We start from the raw sequence: 20,280 nt of genomic DNA, 5'->3' as shown, positions 1-20,280 counted from the left end.
CTCTGATGGTTGCTATGGGCTTGAGTAATTTAATTAAAGAACTTAGAGTAGTGCCTGCCATGTAGTAAATGCCCAACATGTATTAGCTGTTATCGTTATTTGTTGTGAAAATAGAGTAATTTTAAGTAATGACTTTAAATTTTGGGTCACATGTATAGCTCTTCAAAGGGACAATTTCCACAAATATCAGAAGTGAGGATGAGCGCGTCTTCCTAATTCCAGTTAAATCATCAGTTTTTGTCATGAAATGAAGGGAAAGGGGAGGGGGAGGTAGATAAGGGTTAAAGGGGTCAAATATATGGTGATGAAAGGAGATTTGACTTTGGGTGGTGAACACACAATGCAATATATAGATGATGTTTTATTGAATTGTACACTTAAAACCTATAGAATTTTATTAACCAATGTCACCCCAGTAAACTTAATAAAGAAAAAAGAACGCAAGACTGGGAATTAAGGTTTATGCATTCATTTAGCACACCTTTATCTGTGTACATAGTTTTTGGAGTATCCATGTCTTCCACACAAGTGCTAGATGCCAGAGATTTAAAGATGACTTAAAGATACCTAAGCCAGGGAGGCTGAGATGTGGCCAGGGTGCCCTGTACGTGATTTCCAGTCCCAGTGCTCTCACTGAGTGCCTGTGAGACCCTCTGGGCTTCACTATCGTCATCTGTAAAATTATAGTTTTTGAGTTTAGTTTATGATTATAAGTATATGGTAAAATATCATCAGTGCTGGTTGCTTAGCACTGGGCTAAATGCTGTACTAAGACATTTAAAAATGTATAAAATAGTTCTTGGCACTGAGAATCTTATGATCTGGTTGGGAAAAGAAACCATAATTAAAAAACGTATTAATATTGGGAGTCATGTGATTAGATGTAAAATAAGAGACCAAATGGATAAGAGTATGTGAGATTATTATGCTTAGTGTTTGTACCAGCAGTCAGCTGCAGTTTTTTTTAGAAAGTACTGGACTAAACTACCTGATTTGATGCTATCAGGAATTCCCATTTAGCCTACGGCCATGCCACCCTGAACAAGCCTGATCCCATGTGACTTTGGAAGCTTAGCAGGGTCGGTCCTGGTTAGTGCTTAGATTGGAGACCACCTAGGAAGACCAGGTGCTGTAGGTATAAAAATTAAAAAATAAGAGATTATAAGATGACTAGGTCCTTGCAATCTGTGAGGTCAACCAAGGGTTGCCTTGCCAAAAAAAAAAAAAGAAAATTCCCATTTAATTATACCCATTTGGATAATCTGCAGGTGATAGTTTAGTTCTCTTTGTTCCCCTTTTAGTGCATTCCTAGTATATTGAGGTAATTAAAATTTAGTAAAAGACATTTTTAGACATAGGGATTCATCCAAAAACTTCTTACATTATAATGCCAAGATATGTTTTTGTTCTTGTCACCACTGTTTTCTCAGCAGCTAGCATAGTGCCTGACATATAGTAAACACTCAGAAAATACGATTGAGACAAATTTGAAATTACATTTTAATTATCAGTAATTTTGAAATCATTTAAAATTATTTTATTATTAAAATTCATTCAATTTGGAATATTGATCTTTTATATTATGTATGTTTGGACAAGTTGCCATTGTACAGATATAATTTTAACGAAGCCAGTAGCTTTTTATTTAGTAGCTTTTTCATACTTGTGCAAGGAAATGACTTTCTAGATGAATGGAGTTTCCCACTCTTTTAGTTACCTGTTACTGACATCTAACTGCAGTTTCATGGGAGACCTTGTAATAGAACTGCCCAGCCAAGCCATTCCCAAAATTCTGACACAAAGAAACTGTGAGACACAATAAATGTCAGAAATGTGAAGTTGTTGATATCATTATAAATACTTTCATATACTTTATTTGAAGACTATCAGTAAATCGCCTTGCATTCTTCCCTTCTGAAAAAGAGTGAAACACTTTAAAAGAAAAAGATAAATCAAGCCATCATAACCAGGCTGCTTTAGTCAAATATAAAAAGGGTATATTTAGTTGTAAAATACTTATATAATTATAAAATAGTTCATGTTCATTATAAAAATCACAACAATGCAGAAAAGCAATTGAAAGTTATAAAACTCATCCAAAATCTTAACACATTTTGGTGACTCTCCTGCAATCTGTTTATGGACAAACATATACACGCACATAGCTTTATTTTTTCCATAAGTGGAATTATACTATTCATATGTGTTTTTCAATTTCTCTTAACCCATGTACTGTTTTTGATTAACATAAAAAATAATGTCCTCCTTGAGTGTGATTTGAAATTTCACAGTAAATTGAATAACATGACCAAATTAGGCAGGTAATTTAAGAAGGGGAAACATTTTAGTTTAATCATAAAAGAACTTTTAGGTAACATGGTAACATGACATTGGCTTCTTTCCTATAAACCTATTTATTCCAGATAATGTGGACGATAGAGCTTACCAGATATTTTAAATAATTTGCTCAACATTTGATTGGCGCAGAAGCTGAGTGCTCTCCAGGAGAGGGAGACCTGATGATGGATGCGTAGTCTTTCCTCTGTCACCCAGAACCCGAATTTTAATTCTTCTCAGCAAAGCAGAATCCCTGTGGTCACCTGGAGACTAGCCATTTTAACTTGCTGTGCTCTTTGGGGAGTGTTACCGCTACTCCCGTCCCACTGCAAGTGAGTGATCTTTCCAGCAACATAACAGCACTCTGTCTAGGGTGAGTTTTAGTACATTTTGGCTAGCTCACTCAGTATTCTGGCTCTGTTTCCATTGAAGATTTGGTTATCATCTCACACTTCACACTCCTGATTTCCCTTCTCCCTAAACTTACTCCTCTGCTAGTCACCACTATTGAGTAAATCCACTTGTCTCCATCACCACTGCTGCTACTTAGTCTAAGTGTCCATCTTTCTTGCCTGAAGTGGACTCCTATCTGGTCTCCCCATTTTCATTTTACCTCTTTGCTGTCTCTTTCTCGTACAGTAGACAGGGTGATCTTTTAAAAGCGTAGAGTCAGATAATATTACTCTTCTTAAAACCTTCCTTCATTCTTGGAATAAAACCCGAATTAATTGCCACCACCTACACGGCTCTACAGTTATGTCCCTTGCTTGCTCCTTGTCCTGATCTTTTACTCTCCTCTCCCTCATTCACACGGCTCTAGCTGCATTGCCCAGACTTGTCAAGATTTCTTCCCCCAGACATATCAGGCTTGGTCCTGCCTTCACGCCTTGGCACCAGCTGTTCCCTCTGTCTGGAATGCTCTTCCCCAGAACTTTGCATGGTTCGCCCATTCATGTTTTCAGGTTTCGGACTTCACCTCCTCCAGAAGTCTTCCTTAGTCTTCCAGTGTGACCTTGCTCCTGTTTTATTGCAGCACCCTGTTTTATGTTTTATTTTCCTCATGACGTTTAACAATCTTAAACCATCTTTATATATTTGTCTCTTGTGTGTCACGACCTTGCCAGAATTCACATTCCATGAGATTGTAGATCTTGTCTGTCTTGTCCACCCTGTATTCCTAACACACAGAACAATGCTCAATAAATCTCATTGAAGTGAAAAGAATCAGTGAGAATTGTACCTTTTCACACCCCGAGGTGGCTGGAGCCAGCGGTTCACATAGTAAGGGAGGAGAGAGAAGGCGCACAGCATGAAAACCCTTTCCCAGTCCTGGTTAAAGCCCATGTATATCCTAATAAAATGTGGCCCAACAGTGAATGTAACAATGCAGAAACAAATTTCACATTAAAGAAGAGGGCTTATTCAAACAAGCTAGAATCAGATTAATTCTGAGGATTTCCTGTACTATTAATAATTTCATTTGTTAAACTACACAGATAGATAATTTGATCCTTAAGCCGCACAAGACACTTGATTATAAATGGTGTTTTGTTTTTTTTTTTAATTTACTCATTTTAAGGTGTTGGTTGAATATAAGAAAAAAATTCTTAGTGTTGCTTGTAGGATCATTTCTGTTGTTAGATTACATTTTGTAATGCTATAATTTATGGGTTTTCCGTAAGTGTTTTCAAATAACTACTGTGATGTGGGCTAGAAAAGATTCTACTATAAAGGCAATATTTTACTTAGTAAAATGTGCCCTGAAGAACTTTTTTATATTGAAAGGTAAGGGAGAATGTGTTCTTAAAGCCTGTGAAAAATTAAAATATGTTAGTATGCAATTACCAGTGCAACTTTGTTGTGTCGTTTAAACTGGTGGTGTTTTTGGCCTCTGAAGATAAAGAATAACCAACCTAATGATTTATATTAAATACATCTGAATTTAAGTTTTTGTCTGGTTCTTTTCTTTCACATTTAAATAGTTTTGGGAAAAAGTAATAGTAAATCTAATATGAGGTTTGAGTTAGATTCTTTTAGAGCCAGCGTTTCTCAAATTTGTTTTCCAATGACTGTCGCCCTTCAGAATGGCCGTCAAGGGAAGCTGTACACTTGTTCCAACAATGCTTTCATTCCTTAAACAGCTTCTGTAGATTCTTTTTCAGAAATTTTTCATAGCAAGTTTTGGAATTATGAAAGAAAACTAACCTTCTTGCTTTACTTTATAAATGAAAAACCTTACTTTTTAAGAAACTAAATGAAGACATAACTTCCTTAGTTTTCATATTAATGTTTTATTAATTTATGAAGCCAATACTGCTGTTATGCAGTCGAAGTTATGGCATGTAAGATCATGAAAGATATAAAGTAAATCTGTATAAAGAACAAAGATCATTGTATAACTTCATGGAGTAATAGATTAAAAAAAAATAAGCTGTTGAGACCTAGGTGACTAATTCACACCACTCCCCTTTAAATTTGCATTTTATCTGAAACTGAGTGCAGTGCATTGTGCTCTCCACAGATGTAAGTGTGGGGTGCCAAATCTAGAGGAAAGAGAAAAAACCATGTGGTACCAGAAAAAAAACCAAAAATGGGTTCTTTTTAGTACTGAGTAAAAGCTAAGAGTCTACATTTAAAATATGACCATAAAACTACTCTTATTTTACAGTTCTTGGCATATCAAAGACTACAGACCTCTTTTGGATGGTATACCTATTTCAAAAGAGGGATAAACTTGTTTGAAATAGTTGAAGCAATGTTGGTGTTTGTTTTTAGAAGGCAGAAAGGTTTTATTGTGAGATAAATGAATTATTTGTTTTAGGGCAAGTATCATTGTCTTGGCCTCCATGACCATTAAGGGCTTTTATCCTCTTCTATAAGCCAGTGCTTTAATCTGTTATCTATAAAGATCACTTTTTATTTACTTTAACAAATATCATAAATATGTGGGTTATATAAAAAAATCGTTTTCTTTTTTTTTGAAAGCTGCACATCCTTGACTCCTGGACCCAACTGTGACCGATTTAAACTGCACATACCATATGCTGGAGAGACGTTAAAATGTAAGTGAATGATGACTATTTTACTGAAAATGTAGATTATAGTGCTGGTCATTAAGCTTTGTGCTTTAGTTTTTGTTTCCGGCTGCTACATGTTATTTCCTGAGATATTGATCACTAGGATTTTTCACTTCTTAAAACTTTGCCTTTCAATCCTAGTTCTTTTCAAAGTGAGGCAGTCAACAGGAAATAAGTTGTGGTCAAAAAGGCAGACACATGTTATCTCTTTCATAGATAGCAAAGGTCAGAAATGCAAAAGTGACAAGGGCCAGGTTGGTACCCTGAATGAGGAAGGTGGGCAAGGTGTGGCAAATTGAGCACATGTACCCCGTCTCGAGGGACTGCCTCTAGTAATTTGAGAGAAGGTGGAAATCTGAATTTTTATATAAATTCTGTCAGTTTTAGATGTTGTCCCCTTTTTCAAAATTAAGAACGGCATGGGCCAGCGTTATGCAGGCCAGACCCAATGTGTGCGGGGGCTGGTTTGAGCTCTTGGGCCGCTGGTTTGTGACCTCACTGAGTGACACGCAGGGTCTAGCACTGGATTTAGTCCACCATATAGAGCATCAGCTTCGGTTGCATCAGCCCTTCTTTGCCATATTACCAGTGCCTGGAGTGAAATGATAACTTTGGTTGGTTAGTATCAATAATCTCATCAGGAATTTTCGCTCTTGAATCTATCTATACTTGTGGTGAATAGGGTACTAAAGTCTCTCTGTTCATAAAAAGAAGAATAAAGAACATAGACATTATACATGGGACAGATGGGTCAACAGTGCCTTTAGATCATGGACTATGTATTTACCATTATAGGCCAGGAGGGGCCACATCTTAGTATTCTGTAGTTACTTTATATTAATTTACCAAATGCAACATGAAGTGAAAAATTTGTGACATGTTGACTTGTTAACTTTGCATCACTAGATCATTCTCTGGAAATCATTGAAATACAAAAGAATTTCACCTGTTTGAGGTAGTAGGACAGATTAGATTGCTACTTTTTGGAAAAAAGTATAAACTAAATTTAAAAGAAATGATCAAAATAAATCACATGGTTAAAAATGTAAATAGTTCAGAAGTTTTTTATATATGAAAGCAATAGTCCTCTGTCCTGTTTCTCCCAACCCTAGTCCTTTTCTCAAGGGACCCATTTAAATTTTTTAAAAATTGTTTCAGTGTTCTTCTGGGGATCTATATGTCTAAATAATATGCTATGCTCCTGTTTCCTGACTTTTCAATGTAGATATTATTATCTTTTGGCTTCTTGCTCTGATAGCACAAGGTATCAGCCTCTCTTTTCTCCTCTTCTTTAATGTAATTATATCACCACTATTGTTTCCTGTGTTGGTTACCCTGTAATTTTAAAACATTTTCTTTTAAGGATCATTTTAAGCATTGTGTCGTACAGTTAAATGAACAGTCAGTAAAAATTCTTGGTAAGTGCCTGGCACACAGTTAGCACTGTTAATACTTAAGCACACTCTCTATGCAGTGATGATGAACACTTAGTATACTGTTACTTAGTTTTCCATTAACCATAGGTAATGTCTTTCGGCTCCTTTCTTATAAGATGAAGAGATTAGTTCCTGCCTTTCCTTCCATTCCTCTTCCTTCGCCTCTCAGTTTTTGTTTTCTGTTATTTTCCTTTGACATTGTTAAGATCAATAACCTATTGTCTGTCCTAAATCTGTAATTGTCTTCTGTGCTTGGCTATAGGTTGCATGGATGATTGCCCTGCAGGCCTGTTCCTGCATAGTTATCACTATGAGATTTACCTTTATTATTCTCTTGGATTTGACCTTGTTTTGAAGAATCTATGCATTGAAAATTCTGTTTTATAGAATTGTCTTGGTAAACAGGTTACCCCTTTATCTTGGAACATAGTCTCAAATAACTTGCCTCAGATTCCACTCCTCCCTCCACCCTTCCATCTTTCCTGCTTCCACCTTTCCTGTAGCTCTTTGGATAATTTTTTATTACCACAGTCATATTTAGGTATCTTAATTTCTAAGAGCTCTTTCTTGCCCTTACTCTCTGTTTTCTTTCACAATGTCTTGTTTTTATTTTATGAAAACAGTATTTTAAAAGTTTTCTCTTTATATATACAGATATATACATGTATACATACATATATACATACATACATATGTATGTACATATAAATTTAAAGTTTTCTTCTGTTTTCTGAATTATTTTAATTTCCCCTAGGGATTATGTTTTTGTTTATCATCTTTTTTCCCCTCTGTTATTCTGTAGCCTTCCTCAAATACAAGGTGTATTTTGTCTGTCCATCGATATTTAAGACAGACAATAAAACTCTGGTTAGGACTCCTGTATGTGCTGAGCTTACTGAGTGTGTGGGTTAATGGTGGGCCAGCTGTTAGTATGAGGGATGCCTATGTGTCATATTTTACAGTTCTCCCTCAAATAATTTTCTGTTTCTTTAGACTATTCCCTGATTTTTTTCCCTGGAGTTACACATCTGGCCACCATACCCTTTTTTTTGGTTTGGGGGGGTGGGGGGGCTACTGTGGATGGGAAAAAAAGAGTTCTGTGGAAAGTAACCTCACTGGGTGATCTGATCCTTAATTCCTAACTGGGCAGATCATGGAAAGTAGTCCCGCTCCAGGCCTATAACTTCTTTAGTGAAAGGTTTTAAGCCAGCCCTGCCCATTGTTCTTATGCATCTAGGTTAACACACCTTTGAAGTACCTCTAGAGAGCCCATGATCTTGTTAACTGTGTTGTAATCCAATCCTGCCTTGCTTTCTTTATCTTCCTTATGTCCCCTCCATAATTTCAAATGCATAAAAGAAGCTACAAGACTTATTCTACAGGAGCATTTGAGATCTTTCTCTCTGGAATTAGTCATCTGTTTGGCTCAGGTAAACACTTATAAAAATTATCTATAAGTTCGGATATTTCTTATGTTGACAGTATATAGATTATTCCTCGTGGAGCTTTTCGTTTTAAACCTCCCTGTTCTTAGCCTCATATCACTTGCCTCTCCCTACACTGGATGACTACAATATTTGTAGCTTTGCCAGGACAAATGGCTTCCTCCTCATCAGTGGCCTCTCCCTCACATTATTGGAGCCAGAGCGTTCTCTGCCTTGTCTCTCTCATCAAGCACTACTCTTCGATCTGCATTCTGACTTCCAGGAGTTTGTCGAATTGTCTCATCTACTGATTGCTACTCTCTCTTCTTCCTCACTCTCCTGTTGTTTTGGATTTTCCTGTTTCTTCACTATCATTTAATGGAAGGGTGGGTCTTGCATTGATAATAGTAAACAACTTTAAAGTTTCTCATTAAATCTCACTGAAAACTTATGGTGGGTGGTTTAAACTAAAATTTTAACTAAGGCTGAATCAAAGTATTTGGAGCTTATAGTAATTTTATTTCATAACTTTAATCTCAGAGAAGTTAGAGATGGAGACTGTTTTGTTTATTAAATTTTATCTTCAGTCACAGTAAAGATATTCAATTAAATATTTGTTGAAGGAATGAAATAAAGGCATGTATGCATGAATTAATGAATCCTAGTGTTCAGATTTTTGTTGGTTGAAATACAGTGTTATAAAGAATATGACATTCTGTTACTTGTATCAGTCTTTTGCCAACAGAAATTCAGTTTTTAGAATTTTTTTTATATAAGAAATTTGTAATTGGAACATTGTGCTTAACAATTCAGAAAACAGGAAGGACATACAGTACTTTGCAGATTTGGAGTCTGTATCAATTTTGTCTTTATATATTCTACTCTGCCTTCGCAAAGCGGATTCCTGAAAATAGCATGTAACTAAATTTTATATTTCAGAATATTTTCTGTATTAGAAAACAGTTCTCTAAATATTTCATTTATGAATAAAGGAAATTTTGTGCAGTTAATGATAATGAGAATTAAAGACAAAGGAGAGGGTATGTTTCTATGCATGATTCATGAATTGATTTCTAGAAGAATTGATTCCCACATTCAACATTAAATAGGGGAATAAAAAAACCCAGAAGATTACAGTACGTTGGGAACGACGTTATTGTGTCCTAAGCTCTTTTAATGTGAAGAGACAGCTCTTCAGTCCTGGGGCAGGGGAAGAGTTGCCAGTCTGTGTAAGATTCTTATGGAAAATATCAAAAGATAGCTGAATTAAAGAGAAGTCTTTGCATTTCATGATTGTAGAAGAGACAACTGGTACTTACTTCAAGAGGACTGGAAAAGATTCAAAGGATTGAATCTTCAATGATCCAGGTTGATTTAAGTAAAATGCACGTTAAAATGTAGGATGGTGCCACCAACGTGAGTGAAAATTTACCAATTTTAACAAAATTCACAGAGGAAGATTAGTGAGCTTCATATAAAGGCATATTTGTAAAAACAGCCACCCTAGTCATGATCTATAGCACTTCATTCTTGAAGGAATTATTGTGTTTGTTTTCGTGTACCCTATTGAAATCGGGCTATTTTCCCCATATTTTATTTTCAATCTCTAGTGTACTGTCTGGCATTTAGAGGGGCTCAATAAATGTTTGTGGAATGAATGAACCTTGTTCATTCTTTGGATCTGGCAATGATGAGGTTCGATAAGGAAGTGACAGAACTCTGAAGTATTCTCAATTTTACAAGTTTGTTGAATAACACTATTTATGTAACTATAAAGAGATTATTGAAATATTAGAAGTTATATCAAGCAGGACTGTGGCTGGTAAATCAAATGGTTTGCTAGCATTGGTTTCAGATTTGAAATAATCTTTTATTTAAAATTTATATTTTTCATACAGGGACTGTTTGGTTCTAAGAAATCCGTTGGAACAAAGAGTTTGTCTTTGTAAGAAATTAAGTGGATTTCATGGTGCTCAACGGCGGGAGGTATAGCTACTCCTATAAGGCAGGGGTCCCTGACTTTCCTGCCGTGGACTGGTACTGTTCCATGGCCTGTTAGGAACTGGGCTGCACAGCAGGAGGTGAGCAAGCAAAGCTTCATCTATATTTGCAGCTGCTCCCCAGCGCTAGCATTACTGCCTTACCTCAGATCATCAGGCTTTAAATTCTCATAGGAGCACCGGTCCCTGGTGCCAAAAATGTTGGGTACCGCTGCTCTAAGGCACTGAAACCGGGACTGGAAAGATGATATGCCATAGTAGCCAGTCAGCATCTGTGTCCTTGTTTGTGTTTTTGTCCTGCAACTTATTCTATTGTCACTATATTCACTTTATTCTTTTACCCCCAGATTTCTTTATTTCTCCTCCCATAGAATAGAAAGAATTTCCTGAGCCCCTTAAATGTTGACTAAGTTCAAAGCCACCAGAGACTGCCTATGGGCTTGGAATCTAAATTTCTGAAAGAGAGAGTCTGGTTGGCAGCTTGGGCTGGGTATGCACTCGTGATCCAGTCATATGGTGAAGAGTTTTGGGTCATGTATTATCAACTTGGTTACTAGAGGCTAGTTTAGCACAAGGTCAGCATGGTTTGGGCAGGTACCCAGAGAGGTATCTATTACATTGTCTTAGGAATTCTTTCTAAAGAGCTTCTAAATGCAACTATAGACATTTTCTACTGTATCTTTAACAATAGAAGTAATACTATTGTTTATCATCTGAGAGGAGTGATGAATATTTCAAAGCCATTTGTGAAAGAGTGAAGAAGTCATGCCAAAAAATTATCTCCAAAGCTTTTGAAGTTAAAAGACTTCCAGGGGAAAAGCCTTCGTTCAGAGGAAAAAATTGGAAAAAAAAAAAAAGATTATGATTAGGATAATACATTCTCTCCCATGTTCTCAGAGGAGCAGTGTAAAATTACTGTTCATTTCCAAGGCTTCGATAATGTATTACTAAATTTAAACTTGTATTTTTTGGAAAACGATTATGACAAAATGAAACCAATCTCAGAACTGCTATTTAAATGGAACGTACCATTTAATTAAAAAGTGGTCAAATATATACAACTGTTTTTATAGACACGTTGCAAAAGGTGTTCTAGAAGTTCTGTTTTACTGAATCTTGCAATCACCTTTATTTTTGATCCTATCTCAAGTGGTTTGGCTGCTGTGTGTGTGTGTGTGTGTGTGTGTGTGTGTGTATGTGCGTGCATGCGCGCGCACGCATGTGTGTACTTGTGTGTGCATTAACACAGTGCTTTTTGCATTTTAGGTCTATTTACATGTTACTTTGTCTTAGCCAATCAATGTAATAAACTCAGAATGCTCTTTTTATCCTGCTGTTTGTCCTCTAAAAATTTACTTATGCAGCGCTGTATAGAGAGACATGTGATGCTGATGGTTGTCAAACAAACTGAACACCAAAACTGGCAGCATTTGAAAGTCCCAGTGGTGTTGTGGAGAAGTTTGTTGCACCAATTGAAAGAGATATTAAAGTTCTCTTGAGTTACTCTTATCTGTAAGAATTTTGCACTTTGTTTGGTTTATTATACCTTATATTTTGAACTTTGGCCAGTAGGTCCAAAAGCTGGATGCTGTAGTTATAGCTATAGCTGGCAATTTTGTTGGGATGACAGTGTTATTTTATGAAACAAGTCTTGTGTTGTTTAGAATAAATAATCTGTTTGGAATATGTTAACCGAGTAATCGTTCTGCTCTAACCCTTTCTCTCTTCCTGTTCATAACTTGGTGACTGGATCCCTCAGTGTAGCATTCAAGGCTGTCACAGTCTGCCATGCCAGTTTCTCGCCCCCCAGCTGGAGCTCAGTTGACATTCCAAGTCAAACGCCTGTACAAGTGATTTGCTCATTGTGCTTCTCAAATACTCTGCTTTTTCTGTTTCTGCTTTTGTTCACACTGTTTTGGCTTCATTAGGACGGACCAAGGAAATTATAAAATAGTCTATTTTGCGACATATTTGGTTCTTCATATGAGCCCACAAATCTGCCTCTCTAGGAGGCTCCTTTGCCCACACTCTTCTAGTCTCCAAGATCACCTGCAAGGAGAGTAGAAGTTAACTGTTTTTACTCTGACTTCTAACAGTTGAGTCTTATAAGTATAGTTGGACACTGTGTCAACGGACTTAGTATTTTGCATCATGCTGAGAGGCATTATAATTTTCCTTGGTAGCATAGTTCATTTTATTTTTATCTTTTCAAAGGATTCATTTACTTAAAGATTATTATCTAGCATTCAAGTATTTTTAGAAGTTAATTAGGGAGGCAGGTCACCTTTGATTTAGTGAATGTTCTAAAAATGCTCATGAAAGGCAAGTAAGAAGTGCTAATTTTGTGGATTAGACATTATCTCTCCCTCAGATTTTGAGGATTCCTTTGTCCTGGCATTTCAGAATATTTTATTTTCTTGGAATTCATGCAATGTTAGAAATAATTTTTAAGAATAGCAATTAATATTAACTTAAATTTATAAAGTCAGCTCAGGTATAGCAATATATATCTATATATCTATATATAAAATTTGGCTTTGATGCTGATTATTGTTTATTAAAAAGGACTGATATAATTGCTAAACTAACTCAATGAGCATTTATTTTATAGAGTTAGGTTTATTTTATATAAGATCTCATTTAAACACACTAACTCTGATACAAATTTATATCCTACTTTTTATGTTAACGTTATTGAGGTATAATTTACATATAATACAGTGTATCTATTTTAAAAATGTGTACAGTTACATACATTTTGACAGTTGTAAACACCTATGTAACTACATCATAGTCAAAATTTAGAACATTTTCTTCCCCCGAAGATACAGAATGTTTCCTTCCCTCCACAAGTCAGTCCCCTCCACCACCATCCCCCTAATCCCTGAGCCTTATCTTCTCTCTGAAATTATAAAGCAGCTTTTCCTCTTTTAGAGTTTCATATAAAGGAAATTGTATACTATGTAGTTTTTGGTATATGGCTTTCACTCAGCATGTTTTTGAGATTCATCCATATTATTCCTTATATCAATACTTTTTTTAAAATTGTTAACAATACTGATTTTTTAATTGTATAACATTGTATGGACAGATCACAGTTTTTAAATTCATTCATCTACTAAAGGACATTGGAGTTGTTTCCAGTTTTTGGCTATTAAAAAAAAAGCTGCTGTTACATTTTTTTACATATCTTTTCGTGAAGATGTGTTTTAATTTTCTTAGGAAAATACCTAGGGGTGCTATTGTTGTGTCGTAAGCTAACTGTATGTTTATCTTTATAAGTATGTAATTGCTAAACTCTTTTCCAAAGTGGTTGTACTATTTTACATTTCTACTAGCAATTTATGAGCAGTGTAATTATTTCATATTCTTGCCAACATTTGATATTGTTGGTCTTTTAAATTAGACCCATTCTAGCGGATGTGTAGAGGTTTCTCATTGTGGTTTTAACTTTCATTTTCGTGTGCTTATCGGCTATTTATTTGTCTATCTTTTGTTGTGAAGTCTGTTCAGATCTTTTACTGTTTTGATTGGATTGCTTGCTGGTCTTTTTTGTTGAGTTCCAAGTGTTCTTTTAAGCGGTCCCCAACCTTTTTGGCACCAGGGACCGGTGCTTCTATGAGAATCTAATGCCTGATGAGCTGAGGTGGAGCTGAGGCAGTGATGTTAGTGCTGGGGAGCAGCTGCAAATACAGATGAAGCTTCGCTGGCTCTCCTGGTTCCTAACAGGCCATGGACTGGGACTGGTCCATAGCCCCAGGGGTTGAGGACCCCCATGCTTCACATAGTCTGAAAAGTCGTTTGTCAGTTTGTAAATATTTTCTCCTAGTCCGTGGCTTCCTTTTTTATTTTCTTACTGGTATCTTTCCAAGAGCAGAAGTTTTTAATATTGGTGAAGTCCAATTTAACAGTTTTTTCTTTTATTGTTTATGTGTTTGGCTTTTTAAGAAATCTTTGCCTATTTGAAGTTCTTAAAGATTTTTTTTAGAAGTTTTATATTTTTACCTTTGACATTTTGGTCTATGATCCATTTTGAGTTAATTTTGGCATGATATAGGTTAATTAACCATTTAAGTGTGGGTCTGTTCTGGATTTTACATTGTATTCCACTGATACGTCGTCTATCCTGATGAGAATACAACACTCTCTTAATTAATACAGCGTTATAGTGAGTCTTTAAATCAGATAGTGTAAGTCCTACAACTTCTTTTTCAAAGTTGTTTTGGCTCTTCTAGGTTATTTGTATTTCCATAGAAATTTTAGAATCAGCTTGTCAAATGTCTACAGAAATCCTGTTGGAATTGCATTGAATCTGGAAGTTGATTTGTGGATAATTAACATCTTAATAATATCGAGTCTTCCAATAGATAAAAATAACACCATTTATTTAGTTCTTTAATTTCTTTCAGTGTTTTGTAGTTTTTAGTAAACAGATCTTGTACAAATTTTGTTAAATTTACCTGTAGATATTTTATATTTTTTGATACTAATTTATAATGTAAATGGTTTATTTTTCGAACTTTTTTTTCTAACTTTTTGTTGCTAGTATGATTGATTTTGGTTATATTGACCTTGTTTGCTGTTGTGTCCTTAAATTCACTTATTAGTTCTAGTAACTTTTTTGTAGATTTCTTGTTTTCTTCAGAAACAATCACATTGCTTGCGAAAAGACAATTTCGCTTCTTCCTTTCCAGTCTGTATGATTTATATTTCTTATTTGTATTTTATTGCACTAAATAGGCCCATGAACAGTGTCGAGCAGAAGTGAGGAAATCAGACATCTTTGCTTTATTTCCAATTGTAAGGGGAAGGTGTTTAGTGTTTCATCAAGTATAATTGTCAAGTGTAGTTATACCCTTTATTGCTGTGAGAAAATTCCCATCTATTTTAGTTGGGTGAGAGTTTTTATCATTGAAAAGAATGTTAATATGTTAAATGCTTATTCTCTGTCTATTGGGATGATCACATGGTTTATCTCTTTTTTTTTTTCCTATTAATATGATGAGTAAACTGATTTTCAAATGTCAAGCCAATATTGCATTCCTGGGATTAATCCCATTTGATGATTGTGTGTTATCCTTTTTATATATTGCTGGATTTGATTAATTTATATTCTTTTAAGGATATTTGCATCTATATTTGATGCTGAAATTCTGTACTTTTCTTATAGTTCTTTGCTTGGTTTTGGTATCAGAGTAAGGTTGGCCTCTTAAATGAGTTGGGATGTGTTCGGTCCTCTTCTACTTTCTGAGTTTGTGAAGCATTGATTTTATTTATTCATTAAATGTTTGATAGAATTCACTAGTAAAGCCATCTAGGCCTAGGGAGTGTGTGTATTTGTGTGAGTGTGTGGGAAGGTTTTTAACTGCAAGTGCAATTTAACAAATATAGGGCTAACACGTTATTTAATTATTTTTAAGTGAGCTTTTGTAGTCTTGTCTTTCAAGGAATTTGTACATTTTATCCAAGTTGAATGTATTGGCATAATACTATTCATAATATTCTCTTATTATCTTTTTACTGCCTGTATAATCTGTAGTAATGTCCCTTTTTTCTTTCCTGACAATGATAAATTATGCCTGTCTTTTCTCTGCTTTTCTTGATTAGTCTAGCTAGAAGATTAACAATTTTATCAGTCTTTTCCATGGCCGTTCAAGTGTTTAGAATATACATCTTTAACTTTTCGCAATCTACTATTAAAAATATTATAACTCCTCATTTATAATGTAAGAACCTAACAATAGTATATAGTTCTCTTAATTCTCTTTCCTCTGCTACCCGCTCCCCGCACTTGTCCTTTGTGGTATTGCTGCCATACATTTTATTTCTTCATATACTGTAAAAAGCTCATGGTACTTTGTCTTTAGTAAAATGCCTATTCAAATCTTTCACTCGTATTTTTTTAAACTGGATTTTTTTTTCTTATAATTGAGTTTTGAAAGTTTTTCATATATTCTGGATACAAGTCCTTTATTAAATGTCTGATTTATAGGTATTTTCTCCCTCTGCTTCTCTTTTCTCTGTCTTAGCAACTCATAAGTTTTAATGATGTTCAGTTTACCTTTTTTTCAGTCGTGTTTTTGGTGTCATATGTAAAAACTTTGCCTAAACCAAGGAACAAAGATTTTTATAATATGTTTTCTTCTAAACATTTCATAGTGTTAGGTTTTATATTTAAGTCTATAATTCATTTGAGTTAATTTTTATATATGGTTCAAGGTATGGATTTTCCTTTTCCTTTCCTCCCTCCTTCCCTCCCTCCCTCCCTTGCTCTCGCCACCCCCTCTTCTTCCTTCCTTTCCTCCCTCCCTTCCTCCCCTCCTCCCTCCTCCTCCCTCCTCCTCCCTTCCTTCCTTCCTTCCTTCTTCCTTCCTTCTTCCTTCCTCCTTCATTCCTTCCTTTCTTTCCTCCCTCTCTCCCCTCCCCTCCTCCCTCCCTCCCTCCCTCCCTCCCACTCCCTCCCTCCTCCACTCCCCTCCTTCCTTCCTTCCTTCCTTCTTCCTTCCTTCCTTCCTTCTTCCTTCTTTCCTTCCCCTTTATTCTGTATGGATACCCAGTTGTTATAGTGCTATTTGTTGAAAAGAATATCCTTTTTGTTCTTAATTGCTTTTGCACCTTTGTCAAAAATTAATTGACCATGTATGTGTGAGGCTCCTTCCAGACTTTCTAATGTGTTATGTTGACTTATATGTCTAACTTTATACTGATACCACACTGTTTTGATGACTGTAGTTTTATAATAAGTCTTGAAATTAAGTAGTATATATACTCGAATTTTTGTTCTCTCTCCTTTTTTAATGAATTTGGAAATTCTAGGTTCTTTTGCATATAAAATGTGGAATCAGCTTGTCAATTTTTTAGTTTTCCACATTTTTCAGTATTCCATGTATAGGTCTTGCACTTCTTTTGCCACATTTGTTTTGATGCTATTGTAAATTGTATTGTTTTTGAGTTTTAGTTTCTGATTGTTCATTGCTGGTATATAGAGATACAGTTGAGTTTTTTTTTTTAATCTATTGATCTTGGATCCTGCAACATTGGTAAGCTTATGTATGAGTTAAAGTAGCTTGTATTTAGAGTCTGTAGGATTTTTTACATAGAAAATTGTCAGCTGTAAAAATGACAGTTTTATTTCTTCCGATCCGGTCTGAATGCCTTTTATTTTTCTTGCCTTAGTGCACTGACTAGAATCTCTACGTACTGTTGAATACAAGTATGGAGAGCAGACGTTCTTACCTTGTTTCAAATTTTAGGGGAAAAGCATTTAGTCTTTCACCATTAAGAATAATCTTGGCTATATAGTTTTTACTGATGCTCTTTATCAGTTTCCTTCTATTTCTAGTTAGTTGAGAGTTTCTTGTTTTGTTTTAAAATCAAGAATGGATGTTGGATTTTGGCAAATACATTTCTTCATCTATTGAGATGATCACATGATTTTTTAAAATATTACTAATATGGTGGATTTCATCGATTGATTTTTGAATATCCAACTTGCATCTTTGATATAAACTTCAGTTGGTCATGATATATTAGCCTTTTTATATATTGTGGTATTCAATTTTCTAAAACTGTTTAGAAATTTGAATTTATGTTCATGAATGGTATTGATTTGTCGTTTTCATTTGATGCTTTTTACTGGTTTTGGCATCATAAAAAACTGACTTCAAAATAGAATGAGTTGTGACAAAAATCCTTTTTTTTCATTTTTCGGGGAATGGTTTGTGAGGAATTCATATTGTCTTCCTTAAATGTTTGGCGCAATTTGCTAGTGAAATCATCTGGGCCTTAAGTTTTCTTTGTGAGAAGGTTTTAAAGTATACATTCAGTTTCCTCAGTAAATATAGAACTAGTCAGGTTATCTACTTCATCTTGAGTGAATGTTGGTGGTTCATATCTTTAAATGAATTTGTCTGATTCATCTAAGTTGCTGAATTTATTGGCATAAAGTTTTTCATAATATTCTCATTTAAAAATATATAAAATCTATAATGACTCACATCTGTTTTTCCTGATAATTAGTAGTTTGTTTCTTTTTTCTCTGTCTCTCTCTCTTTTCTTTACCAGTCTGGCTAATTTTTAAATTTCATTCATGTCAGAGAACCAGCTTTTGGTTTCCTCCATCTTCTCTGTTGTACTTCTCTTTTCTATTTCACTGATTTCCATTCCGATCTTCTCTTACTTTGGGTTGACTTGCTTTTTTTTTTCTAGTTTGTTAAGATGGAAGCTGAAGACATTGATTTGAGATCGTTCTTCTTTTCTAATATCAGTGTTTAATGCTATAAATTTCCAACCACTGCTTTAGCTATATCCTGGATATTTTGTATTTTCATTTTAATTTATCATATTTCTTAATTTTTCTTTTAATTTCTTTTTTGACCTTTGGGTTATTTGGGAACATGTCATTTAGTTTCTAGAATTTTTTGAATTTTTCAGATATCTTTCTTTTGTTGATTTTGAGTTTATTCTATTACAATCTGAGAACATACTTTGTATAATTTATATCCTTTTAAATTTATTGAGACTTATTTTATGGCCTAGGATATGGACCATTTTTGTAAATATATAGCATCTTGTGAGAAGTCGATGTCAATAAGTGCCTACATTTCTATTAATTATCTTTGTTTTTCAATGTGATTCCTTTTGTGTGTGTGTGCGCACGCAAGATTATAGTACTGGGAATAGTGTCTTCCGATTGGAAAAGAGGGACTCATACTTTTTCGCAGGTGGTGAAGCAGATATTTTAAAATTCGGGTCTGACCTAAGAATAAAGGATACTTAGGTAACTAGGTTCTTAATGGAATGTATGGCCCAGTTGTGCTTCTGTTTGTTTTGAACTAGTCTCTTTTCCTTATTATTTTGTCCCTTCAGAACATTCAGTTGTGCCCTTCTCTAGGATATTTCAGATAGCAGTTGGCATAAGACCTTTTGGGACATTTGATGGCCATTCCAGATGGCACAGTCACTCCAGACCACTTCAGGTTGCACAGCAGGCTTTATGTAGCATTACCTGATAGTTGATCTCCATTGATTTTCACTGGATCATTAGTCCGCATTAGAGGAAATAATTGAGATTTCATATTTCCATTCTCCCTAAAGATATGAACCATGTCTTAATTTCTAGTATATGACATCATTCATATTAATTTGCATATATTCTTAATAAATCTATCTTTTTATATGTATTTATGTGACAGATGTGATTCTTTGTTTTTATTGAAATTAAAAAGTGAAACGTGTGTCTGATATAAACAGTCTAATAATTCTTCATAGAACAGTTCTTCTAGTACTGTTCTTAGGCTGCTATCAAACTTCAAATTTATTGAAATCCTTCACATTTCAAGAATCAGGCAAGATAATCATCTTTTGATTCTTCAGCCAATTCTATGTCACATATAAAAAAGAGAAAACCAAAAGTGGCTTTATCCTTCACATTTCCCTTTCGATACCATTCATACTAATATCATTAGTAATAGCCCCAACAACAACAACAACAACAACAACAACAACAACAAAATCCTTGTTTTTCTTCTGGCTTTGGCTACAGGGATAGGTTGTAAAAAGAAGAGAACGACATGTTTTAGTAGGATCGTGCATTTAGTGATGGGGAATTAGAGCCATTAAAAAAAATAACGTAACCCAAAATACGACAGAATAGAAAACTGGATGCTAGAGGACTTAGGACATTTCAGGGAATTTTGTAGATACAGGATTTTAGATGAAGACCAGATACATCTAAATTGTGAGGGGAGTGAAGGGAAGAGAGAGATGAATGGGACTAGAGTTAGCTTGAAGATTAAGAGAAAGAATTTCAAAAAATATATTCTTATGCAGTCTGAATAAAATTTGTTTTCCCCTTTCTTGGGCCTTAGAAATGAGAATCTTTTTATATTATTGTCATTCTGTGTGGTAACTCTGTTTGATAATGGAGCTGTAAGCCTAAGAGGATGTGGTTGCTTTCAGCATATAGAAAAGTTACAACTCATCTCTAGTTAGTTCTTCCTTTGTG

General features: G+C 34.8%; 1 protein-coding gene and 1 pseudogene across 6 annotated transcripts in view; both read left to right on the top strand.

Annotated features, from left to right (window-relative positions):
- The window catches only part of BABAM2 (BRISC and BRCA1 A complex member 2), a 343,218-nt gene that overhangs the window by 22,146 nt on the left and 300,792 nt on the right, over positions 1–20,280 (top strand). For 5 of the 6 annotated variants that reach the window (XM_039887509.1, XM_039887506.1, XM_039887507.1 and 2 more), the window contains one exon: positions 5,323–5,399. In XM_039887509.1, the coding sequence (XP_039743443.1) occupies positions 5,323–5,399 (77 nt within the window). Of the gene's footprint in view, positions 1–4,869; positions 4,907–5,322; positions 5,400–20,280 lie in introns of those variants that run through there. The other variant, XM_039887511.1, reaches the window with a different exon arrangement.
- On the top strand, positions 1,020–1,138 carry LOC120622658 (uncharacterized; annotated as a pseudogene).

The sequence above is a fragment of the Pteropus medius genome, unplaced genomic scaffold, assembly GCF_902729225.1.
Source record: "Pteropus medius unplaced genomic scaffold, Ma_sr-lr_union100, whole genome shotgun sequence".
NCBI lineage: Eukaryota > Metazoa > Chordata > Mammalia > Chiroptera > Pteropodidae > Pteropus > Pteropus medius.
The sequence above is the reverse complement of the archived record's forward strand: the minus strand, read 5'-3'. Positions and strand labels throughout refer to the sequence as shown.